Source organism: Poeciliopsis prolifica, unplaced genomic scaffold, assembly GCF_027474105.1.
Source record: "Poeciliopsis prolifica strain line A6 unplaced genomic scaffold, Auburn_PproV2 SCAFFOLD049, whole genome shotgun sequence".
Lineage (NCBI taxonomy): Eukaryota > Metazoa > Chordata > Actinopteri > Cyprinodontiformes > Poeciliidae > Poeciliopsis > Poeciliopsis prolifica.
Genome location: NW_026562424.1, coordinates 2,572,796 through 2,597,787, shown reverse-complemented (window position 1 = coordinate 2,597,787; position 24,992 = coordinate 2,572,796). Strand labels below are relative to the sequence as shown.

Here is a 24,992-nt window from a genome sequence, read left to right as displayed (position 1 = left end):
GTTAAAGACAATCTCATATGATGGAGGTTTATTGATAGGAAAGATTCTGGAAAGTTTGTTTGCGCTGCGTTGAGCGGAGACAAATCTTTGACTGCCATCTTGTGGACAGAATGGGTAATCGCAGCTCTGATTTCTGTATTTCCACAAGTTTTCCACAAATCCAAAAACTAAGACTTAATTACTGAGATGTGATTTTTTTTTCTTTCCCAGCTGGGGAAAAGCTTCCCCACAGCATGCCACTGCCACCACCATGTTTCACAGTGGGACTCGTGTTCAGGCTGAGTTAACTGTTTCATTCTGTAAAACCCATTTTATAAATATCGGGGAAACGTTTTTATGTTATTTATTTTATTTATTACTTATTTCATTTTTTGAAATAAATAAAAACAAGATTAACTGCAGCGTTTTTGTTTAAATGTTTCCTGCATTGCATATTCTACAAAGCTTCTTCATTTTGTGATAATTTCCCCTTCAGCAGCTGTTATTTGAACATAAACAAGGCCTTGCCTGCCATCTTGTGAGCAAAAAGCTGAACTGCAGCCACCCTGTAGTAGTTTACAAACACTTGTATTTAACAAACACATCTTTTATTATGTGATAATCCATAAGCTATAACATGATGTAAATAAATTCAGTTCTGTTCTGCATTTATGACATTTCCTGCATTTATTCATGCTTTGAAGTAACTATAAATCATATGAAGCTCCATATTTTTTAAAGCTCTGTTGAAGATCTAAAAACAAACAAACAAAAAAACTTAAAAATAAAATGAACTTTTATTCCTGCAGAATTTCATGCTGGAATAACATGACAAGGACCTTTTGGATAAGTTTTTATCTTTCTTATCATCTGGCTTGCTATGTAGTAAGAAAAAGTCCCGCAGCATTACAGACCCCACACCATGCCTCAGCAGTGAATATTAGCTGCTTTAGCATATATTTTTTTGCTGTTGTTTTGAACTGAACCCATCTGGATCCCAATAATTTCTCATTCAGTGCTTCCCACACAAGACAAGCAAAAACTACTCAGATTTAGATTTAAAATCACAAACTTTTATTTTTGATACAGAGGAATAACGTCAAGAGTTTCTCATGAGGATTTAATCTTGAGCTTTAGAAAGTTGTTTGAAATCCCCAGCTGCAAGGAAAAAAAGAACATAAATAAACATTCAAAAAAACCATCTGATGAACTTTATATCATGACTTTTCAAGCAAAGAAACAAGAAAAAATGTGAAAACAAAAACCTGTTCTTCAGTGAACCGTTAAAAAAATGCTAATAATTTAAAATATGTATAACATGATCTGCTGTGCCGTTCCCCTCTGATGATCAGAAACAGAAAAACTTTGATTATCTGATCGGAAAAACAAACAAACGCCGTTAAGGTCACAGTCAGCAATACCCGATTGCCTGTCTTTAATTAGACAAAAATGCTAATTTCATCCCAAGACGTATTGGATTACTTTTAATTATTGAGTGGGTAAAAAAATAAAACAATGACATCGTTTATGTTTTTAATAAGTATATACATGTTCTTGGGATCTTGATGATTTTGCTGCACATGACAGAAAGTTTGGACGCCCCGGTTCTGGACTGTTAGTCTCTTTGAGATTACCTCTCTCCAGATTGCCTTCTTTGCCTTTGAGTTGCGCGGACATTTCAGAAGTCCCTTCTTCTCAAAAAACAGGAACTCCACCAAGAGCTTCACTGCCGTGTTGTCGCAGCTCCTTTTGTCTGGTAAGGTGTAGTTCGGGTCATAGGTGTGATGCATCGCCACCAGAATCACATTCCCACTTCCTTTGAAGACAAAGCAAGAGTCAAGCAGGTAAAAGAGAACAAACCTGTTGAAGTGACATCCTGGTGCGTTTTTATTTACGTGGGACGGTGGACAACGCTGACTGGATGTCCGTCTCAAAACGACTGACGATCGGACAGAAGACGATTGTGTAATCACTGTCATTGGGGCTCTGTTGCAGTTTTGCACCTTTTTTCTTGAGTTTCTTTTCAATTTTGAGATGAGAGTCTAAGGTGTTTCCAACGACATGTGTGAAAACCTTCACCATGTTTCCTGACAAAAAGAGACGCAGTCATTCAACCAAAGCAAGGTAAAACATTTTCATTTAAATAAGTCTAGAGAAGCACCGACATAAAAATATGATATCAATCTCCGATATCGGAGTTGCTTACCGATATTTACTGATGTTATTGATAATTCTCTACTGTTTTGACACCTTTGAAGGAAATAAAACGACCAAAACGCTTCTTTGTGTTGGATTAAATTTGCAGCTTTAGACTCAAAGCCACAATGTTTTTGTAGCATTTTGTACATTTTGAAAATGGATGTTTCATTTTTTCCAAGTTTTGTATTTGTCATTATTATCACTATTTCAAATGAAACCAGATAATTTTATTTTACTGAGAATTAATTTGGGTGAATTTTAACTTAATGCAAATAATTATTTCACAATATGCAAGAAAAAGAAAAGAAAGTTTATCCAACTCAAGCAGAATACTTAAAATACTTTTTATTATTCTGTTTTTCTGATTGATGCTCAGAAGAAATCTTTGTAAAATACACATATTTGAAAATATAAACTCAAGGAAGGAAGAAAACAAAGAAGAAATGAAACAAGAAGTGATATAAGGACAGAAACTAAGAAGCAAAAATTGCAAAAAAATTTACAAAAACAAGGAAGGAAAAAATGAGAAGATGGAAAATCCACAAGCAAGGACAAAATAAGAGAAGTAATACTGTGAAAGTGGAAGGAATGAAGAATTAAATAGGGATGGGCATTGATCGTATCACTTTTAATACATTTCTTTTGATAAATATTTTTTCTATTTTGTCACAGTAACTGGCAATTAATATTTAAAATTACCCCAAATTGTCAGAATTAGTTTTGCTGTTGTCTCATGTTTGTTCAATGAGGATTAGGGTTCAGGTTATCGATAAATACCAATAAGTTTGAAAATATGATTAAATAATGTGTGGAGCTTAGTGATACAAATCACACTTCTTTATGTGACTGAAAGATAGAATTACAAATATATTTATGGTATATAATATACTTAAAACATCAAAATTGATGTTTGTGTCATGCAATTTTGTCACTAATAACATTTTAGTCCAAATTAATTCAATTTCCGCTCTAAAAATGCTTCTTGAGATTCATCAAATGAGATGATTTCTCCAGTTCATTGTTTTAGTTTCTCTAGTGAACATAAAATGCTACAGCAGCTGATTTAGAGCCAACTTTGTGAATGTAACCCAACATGAGCAACTGGTTCAATAAAGAAGCTTCGTGTTTGAATAATTCGATAATCGATTAACAGCTAAGGGTTTGTGTTTCACTATCGGACAAAAACAATCATAAAACGCGTCATATTGTGTTACTTATGCGGATAAGAAAGCCGCTGATGTCGCAACAGAAATAAAACTGATTTCCTGTCATTAAAACAAACCCTGAAGCTTCGCTGAACATTTCTCCACCTCTGATTAGAGAATATTATCCTGTAATTCAGCTGTGGAAAGGTGAACTTACCGCTGAGTTTTCTGACTGTCCTTTCTGTGTTTCTGACTGAAAACTTTCGGTTTCACTTCGAAGGAAAAACAATGAGTCACTGAAGTACCGCCGTCTGTCCAGCAGGTGGCGGCGCTCTGTCGGTAATTGGAAGTAAAATCAACTCAAAACAGATTTTATCTTTTTTTTTTCTCCAGATAACACAAATAAACATTTAGCTGTGCACCTGTTTCACCTTTGTTATGTATATTTAAATGTCTTTCAGATGAAAAATGATGTTTTGGATCTAAACTTGTCTTTTATTTCAGTTTTAAAGTTAATTTTCTCTTGTTTTTTGTCTACAGCTGTGCTGGGTTTGAACTGAATCCGCAGCGATTCGTCATCCGGCTGTGTGGATCATCTGTATCTGCCCGGAGTGTCTGATCAGGGCCAGGACAGGAAGACGGCCCCTCCACAGGCCTCTGCCGTTGATAAATGAGCTGCTTGTGTCTGATGGAGTGGTCAGTGGGTAGATAACCTACATTTAGAAAAATGTGCTGGTTGTTTCGTCTTTATTGCCTCTGAAGTTCAGATTCCTGCCTGTTTTGATAGTTCAGCCTCAGTTTGTTACATTTGAATTGCTTCCTGGTTAAGTTTTTTCGCTGACGCTGCTGAACTGAGAGTGTCACCTCGGTTCTGGTTTATGGAGGTCAGAAAGGTTAAGTTTCTGTGTGATAAGCTACAATAAGACTTATGCTCAGGGAATGAGACAAAGGGTAAACTGATTTTATCATTTTTGATAGCGACGCTGAGAATCCAAGCTGTGGTCTCAGCAGAGAGTTGCGATTATAACATTTAATCACAGCGCCCTATCGCTGAGCTTCGCAGGCTTCTCGCCTGGAGGTTTGATTTACCCGCCCTCTTCCTGAGGAAAAATCTCATTCAGTAGACGGATTGCCGAGCAGCTCTCTCTGACTCGCCTCTATAAATCATTCTTTAATCAGAGGCCTGTGAGATTGGGCGCAGACACCCACAGGAGCTCCACGGCAACATCTCAACTCCTCCCTGTGTGTCTTTGCAGTCTGGGGAGTTTTCACCCTCCGCTGTTTTCCACCTTGGGCCTTGTCTGCATTTGTACCAGTCATCAGAAAAAACGAAGAGCGATGACCGCACACCGGTCCTCAAACACTTCCTCCGCTGGAGGGAAAGCTGTGCCAGATGAGATCAGTTCAGACTCAAATGAGGGAAACTCTGCTGGAGTGCAGGAGTTCAGGTCCACCTAAAGATCTTGTGGTGTGTCAGCAACCTGTGAGGAATGATGGGCTGATCCATTTTGCAACGCCATAACTACATCACAAGGAGAAGTTAATGCATCGTCATCCTGCTTGTTTTAGTTCTCTCCTTGTTCTTCTTAGGCCTCTAACGAGCCATCATTTGATCCAGGTGCGTAAAATCAGGGACAGAACTAAAACATGCAGCATAGTGGGCCCTGCAGGACCTACTTTGGGGATTCTGACTTAGACCTTCTCTCAGTGTTGCAGTTTGGCCTCCATCCATCTGAGGGCGCTGCTGATCATCCTTAAATAGGTCAGTTGATACATAAACAAAGATGTGGCGCCATGTCAGAATGAGAGACAGTCCAAACCGAGTCCAATGGGGTTCACAATTCACTCTATGCTGCTCTGTTAAAAATAAACACTCGACAAACTCCTTAACTCCATCATGCATGAATTATGATCCTTTATGTCAGGATTTTTTTTGGGATTTTCTTAAGACATAAAAAAGATGTAAAAAAAAAAGGATTGGAAAAAAAAATTCAGCGCATCAATCAATTGATAAGATCAGTCATCATTAGATTTACTCATTAATACATGACTTGCATCTGTGGGTCTGACATAACGAATGTTAAGATAACGGTACCAACTGCTAGCACGGTGGAGTTAGCATCAGGAACTGGTGAAGTTGGAGAACCCAGAGAGGAACCACCGCCACAAGGGCAGAACATGAAAACCCCATCCAGAAAGACGCCAGGTTGGGATTCGAACCCATCACCTCCGGGGCGCAAGGCAGCTTTAAATTAGCTACAATTTCTGATCAACATCTGGACAAAATTATTCCAGAATCTTTTTGATTTTCCTCATAATCACATGTTTTTATTCAGTTATGAAGTGAAAAGTGAAACAATTATCACATCTTTTCTGGGACGTACAGAATTTTATGCTTCTGGAAAAAGAAATCTTCCAAAAACGACGCTTTTAATCTTGCTGGAATGTTTGTCAGATTTGCTATTTAAAAATAGTCTAATTAGCAAGAATGAGAATCGGGTGTTTCTGGCCTGTTTTGCTGCAAAAAGTAATTAACTGGATTTAAATATTTAAAAAAAATGTCAAAAAAACGCTGAATTAATTCTCACCACAGGAGTTTGTTTTGGAGCTTCAGCCTGAGGAAAATGAAAAGATTTAATACTCAACTCGTGAAAAGTTGATTTATTTCAGTGATTTAGTTTTACAAACTGGATCTCAGATTATTTTCAAACGTTTATTTTTGTCACAGGAAGCAGGTGAACTCCCAAAATGTGTTAAAATTAAAAAGTAAACACTACATAAAATATATAAATTAACGTTTTTTTAAAACTTTAATTGTAAAGAAGCAGGTCATTCTTAGAGCTGTATTCTATAAAATAGATGAAAAGCTTAGTGGAAGGAAAAAGTGTGGCTTAAAGGATGTTTGACTGAAACATTAAGAAGCTTCACTGAAAAACCTGAAAAACCAGAACTCCAACTTTTAAAAAAGAGTTAATTTGTTTGTCAAACATTTTATTTGTGGTTGTTTTGTGGATCAGCAGGGTTCACTGAAAAACATGTTTCCTTCAATTAACTTAAAAAAATACTGTAATTTATTGATGCTAATTATTTATTATTTTGGTCAAGTTGTGATTCTGATTTGAATAATTCTGAGATCACAATGTGCAAAACTAATAAAATTGGATGTAACAAATTTTTAAGTGACTTCAAATGATTATTTTTTCCATTGTACATTCTTATGAGGCTGGAAATGTTAATTATTGTTGGTTATAGTTGCATTTCAACTGCTATTTATTTTGCTGTTGCGGTAAATTTTAGATATTGAGTCTCTTCCATTTTCAAACATCTTCATTGTACAAACTTTCCACCAACTAGAAACCTGGTGAGCGCAGATAACCAGAGGGAGTCGTTTATTTATTTATTTAAAGCAAACGTGCTCTGACGTCACCGTGTTGGAATATTTTTGCGCCACTCAGCTGGTTTGGAGCCGCCAGTCCGCGCATGTTTCCACAGAGCGCGCTGCGCTGCGCCGCGCTGCGCTCCGGCACCCCAGCCGTGCGTAAAGACCACAGAGACCTCCAGGGCTTTTACAACAGGATGTCGCCTTCCGGGTCAGCTCGAAGCGAACTGACGCCTTCCCTGGAGCTGAGCTGAGGAGATGGGAATCTGGATTCCTGAGTTGTTGAGCCTCCCGCCCTGTGGAGTGATGGAAGCACTGACCCAGTGCCAGTGTTTCTGAAGGTCTGTGTTGTCTCGGAGTCAGTTTTAGCTCCACCGCTGAAGCAGGTGAAGTAGTTAGTCAAGATGGGACGCCTGGGCAGTTAGAAAACCATGCACTGTTTGTCTAAATGGAGAGATGGCATGCGTGCTCATCTTCAGTCGACTTTCCCCGTTCTCACACCGGCTCAGAGGAACATCAATTTGTCTCTTATCTCTTTTTCTGTCGTTTCTGTGCTACTGTGCGCTGTTCCCCGGCGGTGCTGTCATGCAAAAGTCAGGTGATCCGACGCCCAGCTGTCTGCGAGCCGATGGAGCCAAACGGCGCCTTCAGAAATCCCCGTCCTGTCTGTTTCCGCCGGACGCCAGGAAGAGCAGCGCCGCTGACGAGGCTCCGCACCCGCAAGCCGACCCGAGGCGGGAGAACACCCCCAGCCCCGCGATGAGTCACCTGAAGTTCGGCAATAAAAAGTTGCCAAACGCCATCATTGTCGGCGTGAAGAAGGGAGGAACGAGGGCGGTGCTGGAGTTCATCAGGATTCATCCGGACGTCCGAGCGGCTGGAACCGAAACGCATTTCTTCGATCGAAATTATGATCGAGGTCTGGAATGGTACAGGTAAGAGCCAACCATAAGCGATCGATGCATGGACGTCTTCAGGCGTGGGATTATATTTCTACTGATTTTTTTTATTAAGTTTTCAGTGGAAAAAACAGGAAGTGAATCCCTGCAGTCACTGCAAAAACTCAAAATCTATCCAATTAGTTTTGGTCGAGTTTCTGGTGCAGAGATCTTAGCACACTTGGAATAAGACAAACAAAGTTAAAAGAAACTTTTCAGCAAGATTTAGAGGCTTGTTTTAGCAAATAATTCCTTAAAACTGATAACAACAAGTTCTACTTCCATAGACAGAGAAATTAACTAATGATAAAAATGTTTTTACAGTGAAATAATCTGCCAGTGGAAGACAAGCCTCTACAAGCAGCTAAAGCTTCTTAATGTTAAAGCAGCATCAAAACAAAGACATATTTGGCTTTTCAAAATAAAAGCACTTTCTAAAAGCACATAAAATGATTTGTAAATTGTCTTGAGATGAAGTGTAAACTGAATTGAATTGATTACATTACACATCCCTGTTTATTTTGTAGCTTGTATTCAGTAACACACATACAGATTAGTCAGAATCTCTAGCATTGGGCATATTTTATTCAACTTTATTCAACTTCCCAAACTGCATTTTCTTTCAAATAAACGTCTATATCATGTTTCTGGTCTTCAAAATAAAAGAAAGAAGCAACAAATAGGAACATTTTTCTTGAGTATTTTGGATTTACGGTGTCTCCAACTTCACCTTAAATCTGCTTTCAAACTGCAGCAAAAAACTGAAGGTTGAAATGTTTGTTGTTTATTGATAAAAAAACAAAGAGAAATACAAGTAGTTTATGGATGTAAACCATCACTTTAAATATGCAAGGCAGCCATCTTGAATGTCTGTGTAAAACACGTGTCAAACCCAAGGCCCGTGGGCCAAATCCGGCCCGCCGTAGCTTTTTATGTGACCATCCAGACTAAACACTAAGTGTGCTTAAATATCTTGTTGTCAGTCAAATCAAAGCAGTTTTTATCTGTTTACTGCCAAATGACATCAATCAGATCCTCCATTGTCTTGAGGATTACCGTGGAAATTCATGCAAAATCTCAAAAATTGTTAAAAACTTTCTTACTTGCACTAAACTGCTGTCTCATCTTAAATTGATGTCAGTTTATAGTCCAGGATCTATAATCTATAGTAATAAAATGTCACATTTACTGTCAAAAATAAACACAAATATTTCCATGGATTTTTAGTACCACAAAATCACAAAAAGGGACTGAGAAGATTATCAATATTATTATTTAATTTTAAGAATTTATTGATATTTTAACATTTTGTGATCAGGTTTTATCACTGTATTTTGGCACAGCCGGCCCGTTAAGAGCTTCCATGACCTTCATTTGGCCCAAAATGAAACAAAATATAATAAAACTTCTTGGTTAAAATACATTATTTGTCTGATTAACACCCCACACATGTAACATATCTTTAATTATTAAATTAGCAAAAGGAATATGTTTGTTTGTTGAGAAGAAAAATATGTATGACAACAACAAGTCCCTCTCATTTACGTTTTAAGACATGCTTCTTTAATGATTTGCTGTCTTGTAGTCTGCGGGGGAAACGTGTATACAATAATTACAGAGTGAAAGTTTCTCCACTAATTGGCGTTCTGCAGGATGTTTGGCAGCTGAAGCCCTTTTATCTCACTGCCGTCTTCCAGAGATGTGATCCCACAGGCCGTTTGACTGTCAGCTGTCAGAACTGGTAAAAGGTCAGACGCTTTGGAAACAAAACAGCGGTTTCATTAACAAAGTCCAATTCGTCGTCGGGAATCTTTTTGTTCTAAATCCGTAACTGACGGCGCTTTGTGCATGGCTTGTTTCAAGCAATATCCAAACAAAAGAATAAAGATTGCTGCAGTGAACTTGCCAAGCATCAGATGGTGGCTCTGCTGGCCAAGTTTCAGCTGCGCTAAAAGCCGCAGAGCAGAACCAGCTTGGCCAGGTCCTCCTGCGGAGAACAAATAACAGCAGAAAGACATTTATTTCTGTGTGCCGGTTTTGTTGTTTTCTATATAGTTTAATTTGTGCTCTGGGTACGACATCCTGTATGTTTAAACCCGGATTATTCAAATGGCTGAATTACTTGGTCGACACGTCATCATGTTCTGCAGGAGCGCTAATGACTCATTCATGGATTCAGATGTGTAAAACATGGAGAATATGTCTGATGACATCAGCACCAGATTGTGAGGCGTCCTTCAGAATTACAAAGCAACTTTAAGACCCAGCCAGAGCACTGATGGTACACTGAAAAACATGATTTAACTTCCAAATGCAATATAACTCAACAAGAAAATTGTTTTAGTTTTAACTCAGAAATTAAAGTTCATAAAGTTTATTTAACACCAAACGTTAAACATTGTTTTTTTTAAATTCAATACTCAATAATCTTGAATTGTGAGTTTTAACTTAATGCTAAATAATTATGTCACAATATGTAAGGGAAAAAAAACTGCCTTCACCCAGTTAAGAATACAAAAACATGCCGCTAAGCATTCTGGGAAATAGTTCCCACTCCTGTCTTCTCCATCAATATTAAGGAATTATTTCCTGGAAACAAGCTTCTATCTCTCTAAAGAGTTGTCTGTAAGTTTGTTCTGTCTTATGACAAGTTTGCTAAGATAATTGTTGTAGAAACTAGACCAGATTACGTGGTGAGATTTTGTGTTTTTGCAGTGCAGCCTGATGGTCGTCCAGACGGAAACTCTGTGCCAAACGTTTCCTCAACATCTGCAGTTGCATCTCCAAATGTGCTGCTAATAGTCATTCATTTTGTCAGAGAACAGACGAATACCAAAGTTTACTTTTCACGCTGCTTATGCAGCACCAGAACATCGTTGTGACTGGATTAACGAGGAACCAACTGTTAAAATATTAAAATAGATAATCAAATATTGAATAAATGTATCAGATCCAGAGTGTTTCAGAAATAAAACAGTGTAATATCCCAGAAAGGCGGATTATTTAAAAGATTCAATAGTTTATGATTCAATAGTTTATGGCTGCAATGTACAGATTGCTCTTTGTTCCTTTTTTATTGGTCTGACTGGTTATAATGTTTGGATCTGCTTTGCATTATTATTATCGCTAATATTCTGCTTATTCAGTCTTTTGAAACCCAAAAACATGATTGATCAGCCAATTTGAGAGGCAATTATAGTTTCACACAGGCCAGGTTTGCTTTGAAATTCATTAAAATTTTAAATTAAACTAAAACACAAGCACAATAAACTTATAAGAGCTCAGCTACTGTTTAGTGCTGGATTTAGAATAACAATTTCAACAAATGCTGATTGTCTTGAATCAGGAATTTATTGCAAAATAAACTTGTGGTTTGATTGATGGGAATCAATTCAGATCTAATAATAATAATAAATCATTTCAGGGTTTTTTGTTTGTTTGTTTGCTTTTTTGCTGATAAAATAAGAACATAATCTAATGTAAATAATCTTTTGTGACCATAAGCAGCTCAGTCTACTCTGAACAAACCGTCTGAAAACATTTACCCGTCCCACCATGACCTACTTTAAAGACCCAGAACCAACCTCTTTTATATATATAAATATATAAGTACATGTTCTGATTGCATTCATGGTGATTTATTACTCTTGAACAGTTCTGGGCTGATGTGCAGGGAAGCTGTCTACGACACGAGTCTCCAGCGACAACAAACCACCATGACTTTGTTCATTTATCCTCAAAATGAAGCCAAGTTTGAGTGGCTTTATTCACTCACTGTAATCCTGCCCTAAATATCTAATGTATGCAGTTCTGACTTGCCTTAATACTTTATTTTTGGTGGTAACTTTAGCAGCTTTGAACGTCATTGTTTTGTTTGTTAGAAGCTTTTCTCTCACTAGAAATCCTGCCATGTTCTTCACTTTGTCTTTCCATTCAGAGGTTTGATGCCAAGGACCCTTGAAAGCCAAATAACAATGGAGAAAACACCAAGCTACTTCGTGACCAAAGAGACGCCGCACCGGATCTCTGCCATGTCCCAGGAAACTAAGCTCATCGTTGTGGTGCGAGACCCGGTCACTCGAGCCATATCGGACTACACCCAGACTTTATCCAAAACGCCGGACCTGCCCAGCTTCCAGGACCTGGCCTTCAGAAACCAGAGCCTGGGGGCGGTGGACGTGTCGTGGAACGCCATCCGGATCGGCCTGTACGCGCTGCACCTCGAGAACTGGCTGCGCTACTTCCCCCTGGCTCAGATCCACTTCGTGAGCGGGGAGCGTCTCATCACGGACCCGGCCGGCGAGCTGGCCCGGGTGCAGGACTTCCTCGGGCTGAAGCGCATCGTCACCGACAAGCACTTCTATTTCAACCGCACCAAGGGCTTCCCTTGCCTTAAAAAGCCGGAGAGCAGCGGCTCGCCTCGCTGCCTGGGCAAGTCCAAGGGCAGAACTCACGTCCAGATAGACAGAGACGCCATCGAGCAGCTGAGAGATTTCTACCGGCCTTATAACGTCAAGTTCTACCAAATGGTGGGACACGACTTCAAATGGGAGTAGCTCTTGTTGAGACTTATTGTTACAGCGAATACAAAACGTCTACGCAGCTGCTGCAATGCCAGGGCTTTGTAAATAATGAGTCCAAGAAAAGTAACTTCAGAACTTTCTCCACCTTCACTGCAAAACATTTAATGATGGTTTAACTTGAAAATGAAACTCAGAAATTAAAGTTCATGAAGTTGATTTAACAACAAGAGACAAATTGTCTAAACATTGTTTTTAAGTTCATTAATCTTAAATTGTGAGTTTTAACTTAATGCTGCAATTCAACTAAAAAACAAAACTACCCAGTTAAACAGACACATTTCTCTATTATATTAATCACAATATCAAGTTTAAATAACTTATTTTACTGTAGAATAATTTAAATTCTTGTTTCAGATCACATGGATCAAATTTCTGATCTGATGATGAATTTTATTAAACATTTGAATGAATTCAGCTCAGAAATGAAATAATAGCCAGTAAGTTGTGTTAATAAAAATTTAACACAACTTACTGCTGTAAGTTTATCTTCCACAAACTCAAAACATTGAGGTTCAAAATCTAAAACTCACTACATTTATTTGACTTAAACAGTGGAAGATAGTAGACACAACTAAATATTTTACAGTGTTTAATATGAAACATACGCGGTTAAGAACTAAAACCTTTTTGGGGAAGACAAAACAATTTAAAACATTTCGTCCCATAACTAGATATGTTGTTTTTTCTCAATCACCTGGAAAACCTGAGGTCCACCGTGTTTTTTATTTAATTTTTTTTAAAATTCAGAGTTACACAGGCTGTGCACCACAGAGGCCCTCGCAACACAAAACTGGGATGTTTTTCTTAATATGCTACAAGAAAATATAAATTTAAAGCTTAGCAAATTTATAGCACCGCATCAATTTGTTTTTTTTTTTTTAAATAATACCTCTGGAAAGATTAATTTAAGAAGCAGTAACTATGCACATTCATTAACATTTTATAAGCCAAAAGTCCATTTTTCTTCTGTTTTTCCTGAATAATGAGTAACAAGCAGGTTACACGAAACAACGTTAAAATGACACAACCACACAAATTTGATCAATAAATAGAAATCGGTGCAATAAACCCGACTTTTCAGCAGAGATGTGCAGCCTTTTCATATCTGCTGTTTTCCAGTCAGAGTTTGCTTGATGCACAGCTGAAGTGGACGTCTTGTGTTGTTTGTCTCCAGACATTTTTCAGTAGTTTTTCTGATGGGACTCTTATAAACACAGACCTTGCAGTTCCAGCGGTCCGTTCCCAGCGTCAGCATCCTGTTTGTCGTCAGATAGAAGAACCCTTTGAGCTTTGGGATCACTTATTTCACTTAGTGCCGCCGTACATTCCTGCTGACCAGATTGCTGACTTTCTCACAAAGGGAAGCGATTCCAGGGAATAGGATTAGTTCCTCTTTAAGTCAGCTTCCCAGGCTTTAAAAGGATATAATCAAGGCTCGCCTTGAAAGCAAGACCTTGGAAAATGTCAGCGAAGTCTTTAGGGAGGGAAGCATTAAGCTGCTGTGCGATGGTGGGACGTCCAAACCGCAAGGCCACCGGGAGAAAAACCACCGGAAAAGAATCTGGACAGCGATTGTTACCCAGCATGACGCAAATTCAGTTAGCACATGACATCAAATCTGTTTACTTTTCTAAATGTGTTTCTGTTTCTGTTACGATGACATCAAATCACGTTAAGTTTGATTAATTGAAGCAGAAGGAGGCGCTCATTGTGACCGTTTTGATGCTGTTCCATTAAAAGGCTCGCCCTTGTTAGATCAACACTCAGAACGTCTGGATCTTTACTATTCCCGGCTCTGCTGATATCAGCTCGGATCGCAATTCGTTTGAGGTTTTATCGCGTCCACAACAAACAAGGTTTGTTGTGAGCTTAGAGGCTGATGATGGGTGGATGACTGGGTGTAGGTGGGAGGAATTTCAATCACTTCTCAAAGACAAAGCAAGGAACACTGAGTGGTTGGAGGTTATCAAATAGATTCTGGGACCGAGTGTCACATTATAGCAGCGAAAAGTTTGTGTTTGGTTACACTCTGTGAATACTAACGTCCATGTTTGTGTGCTTGCTGCAGAGGAATCTCACTTGCTGATGCATGAGCAAGGGGCTTATCTTGTGAACTGAAGAGGTGGGCTGTGTGTGGGTATGACACAAAATATTGCTATGCAGAATATTCAATACACGTTTTTAAAGCTCTGTGAGCTTTTCTGCCGTTTTAAGTGAGTGTTGCATTTTTTGTTTGTGAAAGAGGTGCAGCTTTACAAAGGGAATGTGGTGTTTGTAAAATTACTCTGTTAAAAATGATCAGCAATTTGAGTTATTTAGCCTGACAAGAGAAAAATAAATAGAAGGTTTGATTTTCAAACGCAGATTTTACCATGCTATTAATTAATTTGCATAAATGTAACAGTTTCAAACTAAATATTTAGTTTCAAACTAAATATTTGGCTCTGAGCTAAGCTAAATGCCTTGCTAGCTCAGCGCTACATTATAAATGAGTGAATCGTCCAAATGAATTTGAAAAATGAAGCAGTTATTTTCTCTCTAAATAATGACTTAATCCTGTAAATTCATAGCCGAATTATTGCTGTGAATTGTTAAATGTGTCATTTTACAAACATCAGTGAGTCGGAGTGAGCCAGCGTCGTGGCGCGTTCACACCAAACGCGTCACGAGGAGCGTCAGACGCGCTCAAATCGTGCCGCGCGAGACGCTGGGCCTCAACGGGCCCTGAACGCACCTCCACCAACCAGACGCTCAAAACTCGTTTGGTGTGAACGCACCTTTAGATTCTACGTCAACGTTAAAGTGGACTTCATATCATCAGTAAAATAACTATTTATCTTGCTGACTGTTTGCTAACAGCTAAAGTCTGTTTCTCCAAATTAGCTCAGTTAAGATAAAAAGGCTCAAATCAAGTCAACCTTTAATCCTAAAACTGAGACTTTTTTGATGCTGAAGCTCTGAAAATGTTTTATTGACTAATAACACTAATTAACAGCCATTTTTACTCTGTCCTCTTCATACTTCAGAAGCCAAGTGCTTTAATTTGTATGAGTACTGTTTCATCTCCCTCCTCCTTTTTTTATTTTCCATGTGCCGGAAAAAAAATGCTTTGAAGATTTCCAATGTCTGACGACTGAAATCCAGAAAGTCGAGCTCGGGAAACTTCTCATCTGTGCTATGTTTAGACTCTTATTCTCATTCTTCCACTCGGCTGCATTGGCTCACACAGCCGGTGCATTGTTAAAAGAAGAAAAAGATGTTCCTGCCTCTGTGACCCTCCCCTCAACCCAGACGTGTGCATTTTCTTCTCCGTTTCCCCTCAGAGTGTCTCTCTGTCCCAACATTCATTAAACCCGCAGGACCTCCAGGTGGAGGGAGGCTGCGCCGTGCGACCGCCGCCGCCTCCGACCGCCTCCTTGTCATCATTTCTCAGCCACGGCTTGATTCTCCATCTCTGAGCCTGCACAGGTGAGCCTGTTCCCAGTGGCGGCGATGAGCTGCAGCCCCCTCTGCTTGGTACACGGGGGTCCTAATTAGGCCTGAGAGCTGGAGGAAAGCAATCCCCGAGAACAAGCACCAGCCGGGCTCTGATTAGGCTCTGCTGCTGGACGGCTCTCCAGAGATTGCTTGCAGGTCAAATCTCTCTTTTTCTTTTTAGTTTTCCGTCTTACACACACACACACACACACACACACACACACACACACACACACACACACACACGCTCAGCTTCTTCTTTCAAACATAAATCCCCTGAGGATTTGTGAATTCCTTCGCCTTTCTGCGCATCAGGATATGACCCACATGCACTTAACTAATGAGGGGCTCATTACTCTGAACGATAATTTGATTGTAAAGAATCTTGATTAAATGGAACAATTTTCCTAACATGCTAATATGTTTGGATTTGATTTGTAATCAAAGATTTTCCCCACTGAGAACATGCTGAACATGAGCAGTTAGGAGAGTACAATCCTTTTTTTACATGAACCAAATCAAAATCTTGTCAGTGGCTGAAGACAGACTTTTTATTTATTCAGATGTCGGTGATGTTCCTGGTGATAATGTAGCTCATCTGTAATCCCGGTCGCTTAATGTCGCCTCAACCATTCGCGTTTTTAGATTTTTAATGAGGACGGAGGCAAAGATGGAGGCTTTCTCCCGAAAAGGAATCTTCCCTCAAATCAGCAGCACTGGGATCATTTTTTCATGTACTTGTTAACAATGCTGTAGCAAGTGTTAATGCACGCCTACAGGAAAACATAAATTACATACTGCTCTATTTAAGCAGCAGCAAATTTTAAGACTCTCTCTGTCCCTCTCTCTCTCGCGCGGCGTCTGCTTGTGATGTTCTCTAGGGATTGCACAAAGTTCCCTGCTATCTGAATGAGACAGCAGCTGACACTGCAGAGGCAGAGATTCAGCAGTGCACCTCATTCAGTCCTAATGTTTCAGAATAGTTTAGCTTCTGCAGCCGACAGGGTGTCCCAGTGGTCGAAATCACCAGTGGCGCAGGAGCCAAATTAAAATGAAGTGCTGACAACTATGGCAGAGTCACCAGCATGTAATGGTGCATGCTCTACAACTATTTGCAGACCAGAGTCAGAGCAGCGGGCAGCGGAGAGGACTCTTCACGAGCAGCGCCATGTGATGAGGCGAAGAAACTTTTAAACACAGCAAAAAAGTTAAAGACCTAATGCAAAAAAACCCAACAACTATTAATTCCACATTGAAATGCTTCGAAAGCACAATAAAGTCTAATGATTTTCTGCTTTTTAATGACTCATAATTGATGCTTTCCCAGAGAAAATGGTTGTTTGCATAAAAAATAGCTTAGAAATTAACTAAAAACTCAGAAATATTCAAAAATTTAAAGTGTCACACTGGATTGTGTCAAAAACTTAAAAATTAGCTCCTTGAAATGGTCTTCCCTTTTTTTTGAGGATTTTTCTCCCAGAGCACGTCTAAAATATTAAAAAGATAATGCAGCAAGGAGCTGAAATATTTAGCTGCACTGCTTTTTAACTCTATTTCCTGGTTTTTGCAAAGCAGCCAGTCCAGGAGCGTCAATCGTTTTCTCTTGATTTCCACCAAGACCTGAAATAAGAAAGACTGTAGATTTTAGCTTCTGTGGCAATAAGCTAAGCTGGTTTCCATTGTTCATATTAATATACTTAATAACAGGGTTTGAACTATTAAAATAGGAAGATATAAGAGTATTTAGAGGCAGGCATCAAGTATTCATGGATATTAGCCATTTATGTTCTGCAAAACGTAAAATCTGCTTTGTTTTTTTCTTTTTTGTCTAGTTTCTAGTGGAAATATCTTAAAACACTTGAAATAACACAAAACTAACTTAAAAGTAACTTTTCAAAAAGATATAGGAACTTGCTTTAAATCAATAACTCGTTAATATGCTTCAAAACTGGCAGATTATTTTATTTATAACATGGAGACGATGTCCTGTTCAGAGTGAAATAATCTGCCCACAGAACGAGTTTCAATCAATATCAAAGAAATGATTTATTTATCAACCTTCTGCATAGTGCTGAAAAGTTACTTGTTAATTAGTTTTGTCTTATTTATTAGCAGGAGAAACTAGAACAAAAACACTAAAGACTTTTGCAGCTTCACTGCCGCTAATGCAGTCGGTCAAAAATGAAATCCATTTTTTGGCATCTTGCAGCAAGAATGAAGAAAAATCCTCCAGAATTGATTTAATTCCTCCTTTCCCACCAAACAGAAGGGGACAAAATGGTTGTCGAAGTTAGCTAATGCTCAGTTTCAACCTGAAGTCACATTATTAGGAAACAAGGCGAACGTTTTTACCAGCTGAGAACAATAATCCTTCTCTTGCTAGATCTGCAGTCGTAGAGGTCAGAGTGTTGTTAGCGCCACCTGTGGATGTGTTTTAAGCAGAAAAAAGGCTAAACGGTGAACACGCCACTTCCTGCCGGAGCCTTTCATGTTTCACACCTGCGAAATTGAGGGAAGCGTTCAGCTCCAGCTCTTTGTTGTTACGTCTGTTTGTCTGACAACTCAGAGTCTTCTCTGAAGCAGCTAAAGTGAGATGGAGAGCTGATTAGACTGGAAGAGCAGTCAAACCTCAGTCTGTCTCACCAGGAGATGTGTCCTAATTAGAGCGTGTGCCTCGCGTCTCACTGAGAGCGAATAACAAGCCTCCTCCCGCAGCGGCCTGCAGACGAGGCAACCGGGCCTCTGATGCAGCGGAGAGCTCTGGACCTCAGACCTGAGCCGACTGACGCCTGATGAGACGGTCGGCTATCTGACAACAGCCAGAAAAAAAGAGAAAAGTGAAGGACAAACTTCAATGTGCTTAATAATGGAGTTTTAAGTGGTATTTTACGGAGCCCCTTTGGGGACTTGGAGGGTTTTTTCTTTTGCGTAATAAAGTACTGATCAGTTCATGCAGCATAATTTAATACTGAAAGTCTTACGGTAGCCGCCATCCTTCCTGCTACAACATAAGGTTTTCATAAGGTTATGTTAATATCTCGTTTGTGAGATATCTGAAGTTTTCTATCTTTTTCTGTAGGATTGAAATGCAACACAAACCTCTGTGCAAAAGCGAAGCAGATCAAACGTGGGATTTCCATCCCCTTTAAGACATAAACAGAAACTGTCCCTAAGAAAGTTTGTTTTTTACCCCGTGAGTTATTTTCACGAGGTAATAAAGTCATCTGACAGGTTTGATTGTCTCTGTTTTGTGCTGTTTGTCTGAATGGTTAATAAAGAGCCGTTTTCTTAACCTTACAGACAAAAACATGCAGTGAAGAAATTAATTTTCAATAATTTTTTGCATTAAAGAGTTAAAACATTTCACTGGAATGTTTGCAATTTTTTATTGACGTTTCTGAATAAAAGATTGCAAACAATATTTGAATGTAATGTTTTTTCTCTGTGTGAACAGAATATCTCAACAATCTGAATAATTGTTCAGTTTTCAGAGATATTTTTACATGCTTCACTTCAAAATATGGTCTTTTTTCTTAATACTGATTCTGACTGCAGGCCGTTCGTAATCATAATCACACCCTGATTAAGTGCTTTTTTGATCCATATTTTGGTCCAGCATTCATTATTTTTCTTTACAAATGTCTGTTTTTCATCCCATCTCAGAGTAATCCACTCACTTTGTGGAAGGATCCACTCACTCCTGAGGCAGCTTGTCTCAGATTGGATGTCGGCCGCAGGAGACAGATGCACTCATCACAACTTTTATGAATGCATTGCCTTTTATGTTCTGCTAAACACAAATTTTTCTTGCTCATGTAATAAAAGAGGACAGGCCTTCTTTCACCAATTCCCCGAGAAAATTGGAGCTTTCAGGATCTTTGCAAGATAAATACCTGCAACCTCAAGCCTCATCTTCCGTGGAGTATATTTTCCCAGGATTGTTTGGGCATGCTTTTATTTATTAATTTAGTTTTTTTTCTGAGCAAATATGGCCTGTGAAAAATATCAAAGTGTGTTATTTGCCTCCACCAAACTCCACAACATCAAAGACTCCTCCTCCAGTCCCACAAGAACCGAAGAACCTCGGGTTTTTTACCCGCGCAGCTTCATCTGTCTTCCATCTCAGCTTTGCTCAAAAGGCAAAAGCCTCTAATGATACGAGCTGCAAGATGGAGAGGCTGCTGCCAACAAAACGGGAAGGAAAGGGAGGAAAAAGAGAGATGAGCAACCAAACAGACACATTTTGGGTGATGATTGACATCGCTGCATCTCTTTATTATTCCTGTGATGTTCGTCCAGACTCGCTGTTCGTGGCCTCACACTTTGGCTGATGCAGCAATCTGGTGTTGTGCGCCTCTCTGCCTGCCAACCACCTGGCTGGAAGACGCATAATCACCCTCCCAGTCAATCACTCCTCACACGGCCGATGGCGTAGGACGGGTGTCGGAGGAAGTACGGCAGACACGCACCGGCTGCGTGTCCGACTCTGACACCTTACACCTTGCTCCCCCTGCATTCCTGATGAGCCTCCGTTGTTCCAGCAGCGCGCCCGTTTGCATTATGCAGGAGAGACGGAGAAAAGCAACATGGCAGCTGGGGCCGAGATTTCACGCTTGTTTTAGTGAGAATCTCCTCTCCTGCGAATTGATTCATTAATATAAAACCTGCGAGATGTTAGCGAGGAGTTACTATGGTGATTATTATTCATTTGTGACGCAGGATTTATTTGAATACCTGAAGTGAACAACAGTGCAGCCTCTCTCTGTGAGATCTGGTTGTTTCCAAGACACCATTTGGAGTTACGTAACCCAGACATGGATGTCCTACATGGATCATCATGTATATTGCAGGAGTCTGAAAAGCAGGCTCTCCACTCCACTGCACTGAGGGCGACGAGATTTTTCATCTCTGATTAAAAGCAACCAGAAGACTCCATCACTGAGCTGCAGAGGAGAGAAATAATTGACGGACTCGACAAGCGAATTGTTTTCTTGACTTACCAGAAAAAAAAAAAACTTACACTGAGAATCCATTTAATGACACACACCAAGTTACATATTTATGCTATTATAATGAATTAGTGAGGTGAGTTAAATAAAAAAAGATTGTTGGTGAAATTAGAGGTAAATAGAGAAAAACATTTGAAAGGAATCAAGTTTTTAGTGTTTGTGGTTCAATAAAGATGTCTGCTGATGAAGAGATACAGTATTTTTTGTTTGTTTTTATTTTGGTTTTATTATTTTGGTTTTGTTTTCTGACACACTTAAATGTTTTAGATCATCAACCAAATTCTACTAAGTGAAAAACACAATCTGAGTAAAATGCAAAGATGAGCATTTTTCAAATAATTTAATTTATTGAGGGGAAAAAATTGATTCAACCCAACCTGACCTGGAATGAGAAGGTCCACAGTTAATTCTGGTTAAATGAAACCTACATTTTTATTTTATTTTCAGTTTCAGTGGCCAAACCAAGGACTGATGCAACAATATGTAGATTCAAGAAATCAAAACACATCATTGTTCCACAATTCAAAGACATTCAAGGATGGAAGAGAAAGAAAGCCGTTAGCTTGCATGCTAACGCACGTGCCAAACTCCGCCATGATGGACGTCAAAACAACCAAACAATCAAAAAACAGACAGCTGCAGTCTAATATCGCTTACAGTTAGTTGATTTTACTTTGAAAACCATCAGCAGCTGAAAAAGACAAGGACAGAAACCAAACGTGTGATTTTATTGTACGGATATCAGCCGTCAGTCATAACGACTGTTAGCCTTGCAAAAAGCAAACACTTTTTACAAGGTAAGAAGATTAACGTTCATATTCTATGTAATTAAGTTTGATTGGAAATTTGATATCAATATTGCTTTATGGAGAAAGTGCATCTAACCATTGGTAAACATGGAGACAGTACCGCGTCATCATGTAGCCTAGCATGTACGGAAAAACTGGTTAGCATCTCGTAGTTTGTATGTTTAAATGCTTCACCGGTTTAAGGGGAAACTCTGTTTATGACGTAGTGATATAGAGCATGTGGCGTGAAGTCAGTAGTTTGGTGTCATGATGGAGGAGATGTGGGTCGGTTTCTAAGCTAGCTGTTTACGACTTTTATAAATCCCGCCGTCTGAGCCGCAACCAGGTGTGTTACTTTCACAGACAAATTATCTCGACTCGGTCCAGAAGAAGCCATGAATAAACTGGCAAGAACAACTTTGGAAACAATTTCAGTCGCTCTGTTCAAGACTCCCGTCCAACATGGCGCCTCGAATGATTCAGTGACGTAGCTGCAAAGTGTAGAGCAATTATCCTTAAAATGTTAGAATCATAGTAAAACAGCACATTTACAACTTTGTGTTCACAAACAACACCCGCTGTTGCTTTAGGGGAGCTATCTGTCGTTGCTGTAAATTTAACCATGTTGTTATTTCCCAGCTTTCTATTGTTTTATTTTCTTACAGTCAAGATTCTGCATAAAGCTGAAGTCCTGCTGCTGAAACAATCGACTCGGCTGGTACATTTGGTTCGATGGTATTATGGATGGTGAGTTTCTTTCTGTTTTAGACAGTCTTTGGGTCCAGCAGAGACTGTTGTGTCAAATGTATTTCTGTTTTGAAGAACAGTGTGATTGTAATATATCTGGGTTTTTAGGATTTTTAGGTTTTCTTTGTCTAAAATGTAATTATCACTAAATTAAGTCTATTTGTGATGCAAATTCTCTGTCATTTGAATGAGGGCAGATTAATTTGTAGTTTAAGCTAAGTTAGTTTGAACCAGGTCTCTATTTGCCTGCAGCTTGATAACATTTAGCAAAAATGAGTCAAAGTTGTGAAGTGCTAAATTTCTCAAGCTTTTTAAACTTGGTAATAATATTTAAACTGATCCATAACTGAAGTAGATTGTCTACTTCAATATGCCTTTTGATTTTTTCATATCTGATGTAAACTCATATTTTGTTCTCGAAGAAAAAAATATAGAATTGAGGCTTTAAATGCCCTGGATTAATATCACATGAAAAAGATTCCAAAATGCAGAAATTACTTAAATCCAACGCAAACCTTCATAAAAAAATAAATCTATTGGACGTAACATTTTCTCTCAGAGACTCTGGTCTGGTTTCGATTTATTTTGTCACACTTACATTTTGACGTTAAACAAGCAACATTGCATGAATATTTTCCGTGTCGTCTTCAGAGGTTTTCTGTCATTTCCTTCAGTGGTTCTTGGTGCAGCGCCACCACAGGCGTGGAGGGTAATAGGTTTTTCAAATGTTTAGATCATTTCTTTGTGAAAACGTAACAAATGTTTCAAATTTTGTTTTTCTTCTGTGAATTTCCAAGGAGTAGCAGGAGTAAAGAACGACCTTTTTACTGAGCATATAGTTGCCAATTTTGACATTTTGAAAATAAATTTGCTTAATGAAAACATACTAATTTAAAAAAAAACAAATTTTCCATAAAAAGTTTTAGTGCTAGAATTGATTTATTTCGCAAAAGTTATGGAAACACTTTTTTTCTCATCACACAAGTCGCATCTTGATGTTACCACTGCTGGAAACCACAAAGAAGGCGACAGGAAGTGGCTTCATGGTTTTGAATGACTTATTTTGTGAATTTTAATTGCATCTCTTATTTAGTGGAAACACCAGAATTGCAAAATTGTATTTATTTTTAATTTTACGTCAGTCAAATATTGACAGTTTTACACACATTTGTAATGCAAACACAGCTTGTCACCAAAAACAAGGAACAAAAGGAGGGGAAAATATTTTTCGCAGCTCTGCAGTGAGTTATCAATTTTAATGATGCAATGTTTCCAACAGCTGCATATTAAGGTTCAGTTGTTGTTGAGTTACTCCTCTTTGTGTCGCCTTTACTCTGTAAACGCTCTGATCCATTCAAGCGGAGATGAAAAGGAAGATCTTGCTTTTCTTCTTCTTCTCTCCTCAGCTGGAGAAGTTGTCTCAGCATCAAGGTTTGAATTTGGCCCCAAAGGAGACCAAAATTGGACCAATCAATACGATTAGATTGTTTTTCTACGCCGCATCGAGCACATTAATCTGGCATGTAAACTCATTCAGCAAGTTGGATGCTTTATTCAGGAGTCAAGAAGAGTAATGTCAGGCTTTGTGTGTTAAATATTGAAAGCAGTTGCTGAATTTTCCTCAGAGGTCTTCCTAATGATGCTCTCTTGGAACTCATACAATTGGCAAATGGTTATTGATTTCAACACCGGAGGAGGCTGGCTGGCGTTCAGAGCAACGCTCTGCCAGGTTGCAGCCTCTAGATTTTCTAATTAAAACCAAACATGTATGTTATTTGAGGAGGAGTCTCACATTTTTCTTTATAAAGCTCAACAGCGTGCCATTACGTGTTAAAGGAGCATATTGCAGCCCCTTTCACACCGAGGGCGGTTTTTAAATTCTCATCACTTTTCTGAGTGAGAGGGTGAAACCCTGGAAACCGACGACAGTTACACCAAATTACAAGCATACAAAGACAAACAGGCGACATTAACTCTTCACGCTCTCGGCCTCAGGCCAAACTAATAATGCCACAATTGAATGAGCTCTAAATAAATGATGGTGCTGTATTTTAATAACACATCATCTGCTTTTGTGACAGCATTAGATCTGGCGGCGCAATAAATAACCATCCAGTCGGTTCAACCTGAAGGCCGTTTATCAGAAGCACAAAGACGTCCAGATTTTCTTTATTTGTCTTTAAACTAATAGTTTTTGGTTTGTTTGGACTCTTCGTCAAAAACCAAGCACCATCAAGCGGATGTAGTGGGAAGAGCAGAAATAATAAGCTGGATGAACCACCCAGAAGTTCTGCAAGTCACAAAAAATTATATTTAATTGTTTTTATGTTACACAATCGTATTACATTAATAAATCACTGCAACCACTGAAAAGGAAGACATCTTATGGATAGAAATGTAAAAATCAATGTACGAATGCATGCGTTTGTGTAAAAAAATAATACCTCCAAATATTCAGACAGTTCTTTTATTATATGAACATAAAAAAAGCTCAACTTCAGGTCAATTTCCTGCAAAGCAACTTTCATTTAGAATCTGTTTGGGCATCCATTAATTTTTTTGTCACTAAGTAAATTAAGCAGTCACAAAAATACTTACATTTAATTACATTTCAATGTATATTATTTTTCCCCAAAACAATATTATGCAATATTCTCATTTATTGTTGTTCTGATACCCATTTGGATCAGTTTACTCTAAAAAATGTGGCAGATTATTAAGCCTGATGTAATCAAAAGTGACTTTTCG

The 24,992-nt window shown here is 38.7% G+C and overlaps 1 protein-coding gene across 1 annotated transcript; it reads left to right on the top strand.

The window, feature by feature from the left end:
- The first annotated feature begins 7,083 nt into the window (after positions 1-7,083).
- On the top strand, positions 7,084-13,983 carry LOC129377757 (heparan sulfate glucosamine 3-O-sulfotransferase 2-like). Its single transcript, XM_055057899.1, has 2 exons — positions 7,084-7,637; positions 11,578-13,983. The coding sequence occupies exons 1-2, from the start codon at positions 7,159-7,161 to the stop codon at positions 12,194-12,196; spliced, it is 1,098 nt and encodes a 365-aa protein (XP_054913874.1). The 5' UTR covers positions 7,084-7,158; the 3' UTR covers positions 12,197-13,983.
- The last annotated feature ends 11,009 nt before the right edge of the window (positions 13,984-24,992 follow it).

Excerpts from the sequence above, each read along its gene's own strand:
- LOC129377757 (XM_055057899.1), top strand. The coding sequence starts at position 7,159 with ATGGCATGCGTGCTCATCTTCAGTCGACTTTCCCCGTTCTCACACCGG. Across the intron at positions 7,638-11,577 it reads CGAGGTCTGGAATGGTACAG|AGGTTTGATGCCAAGGACCC; the intron begins GTAAGAGCCAAC and ends CTTTCCATTCAG.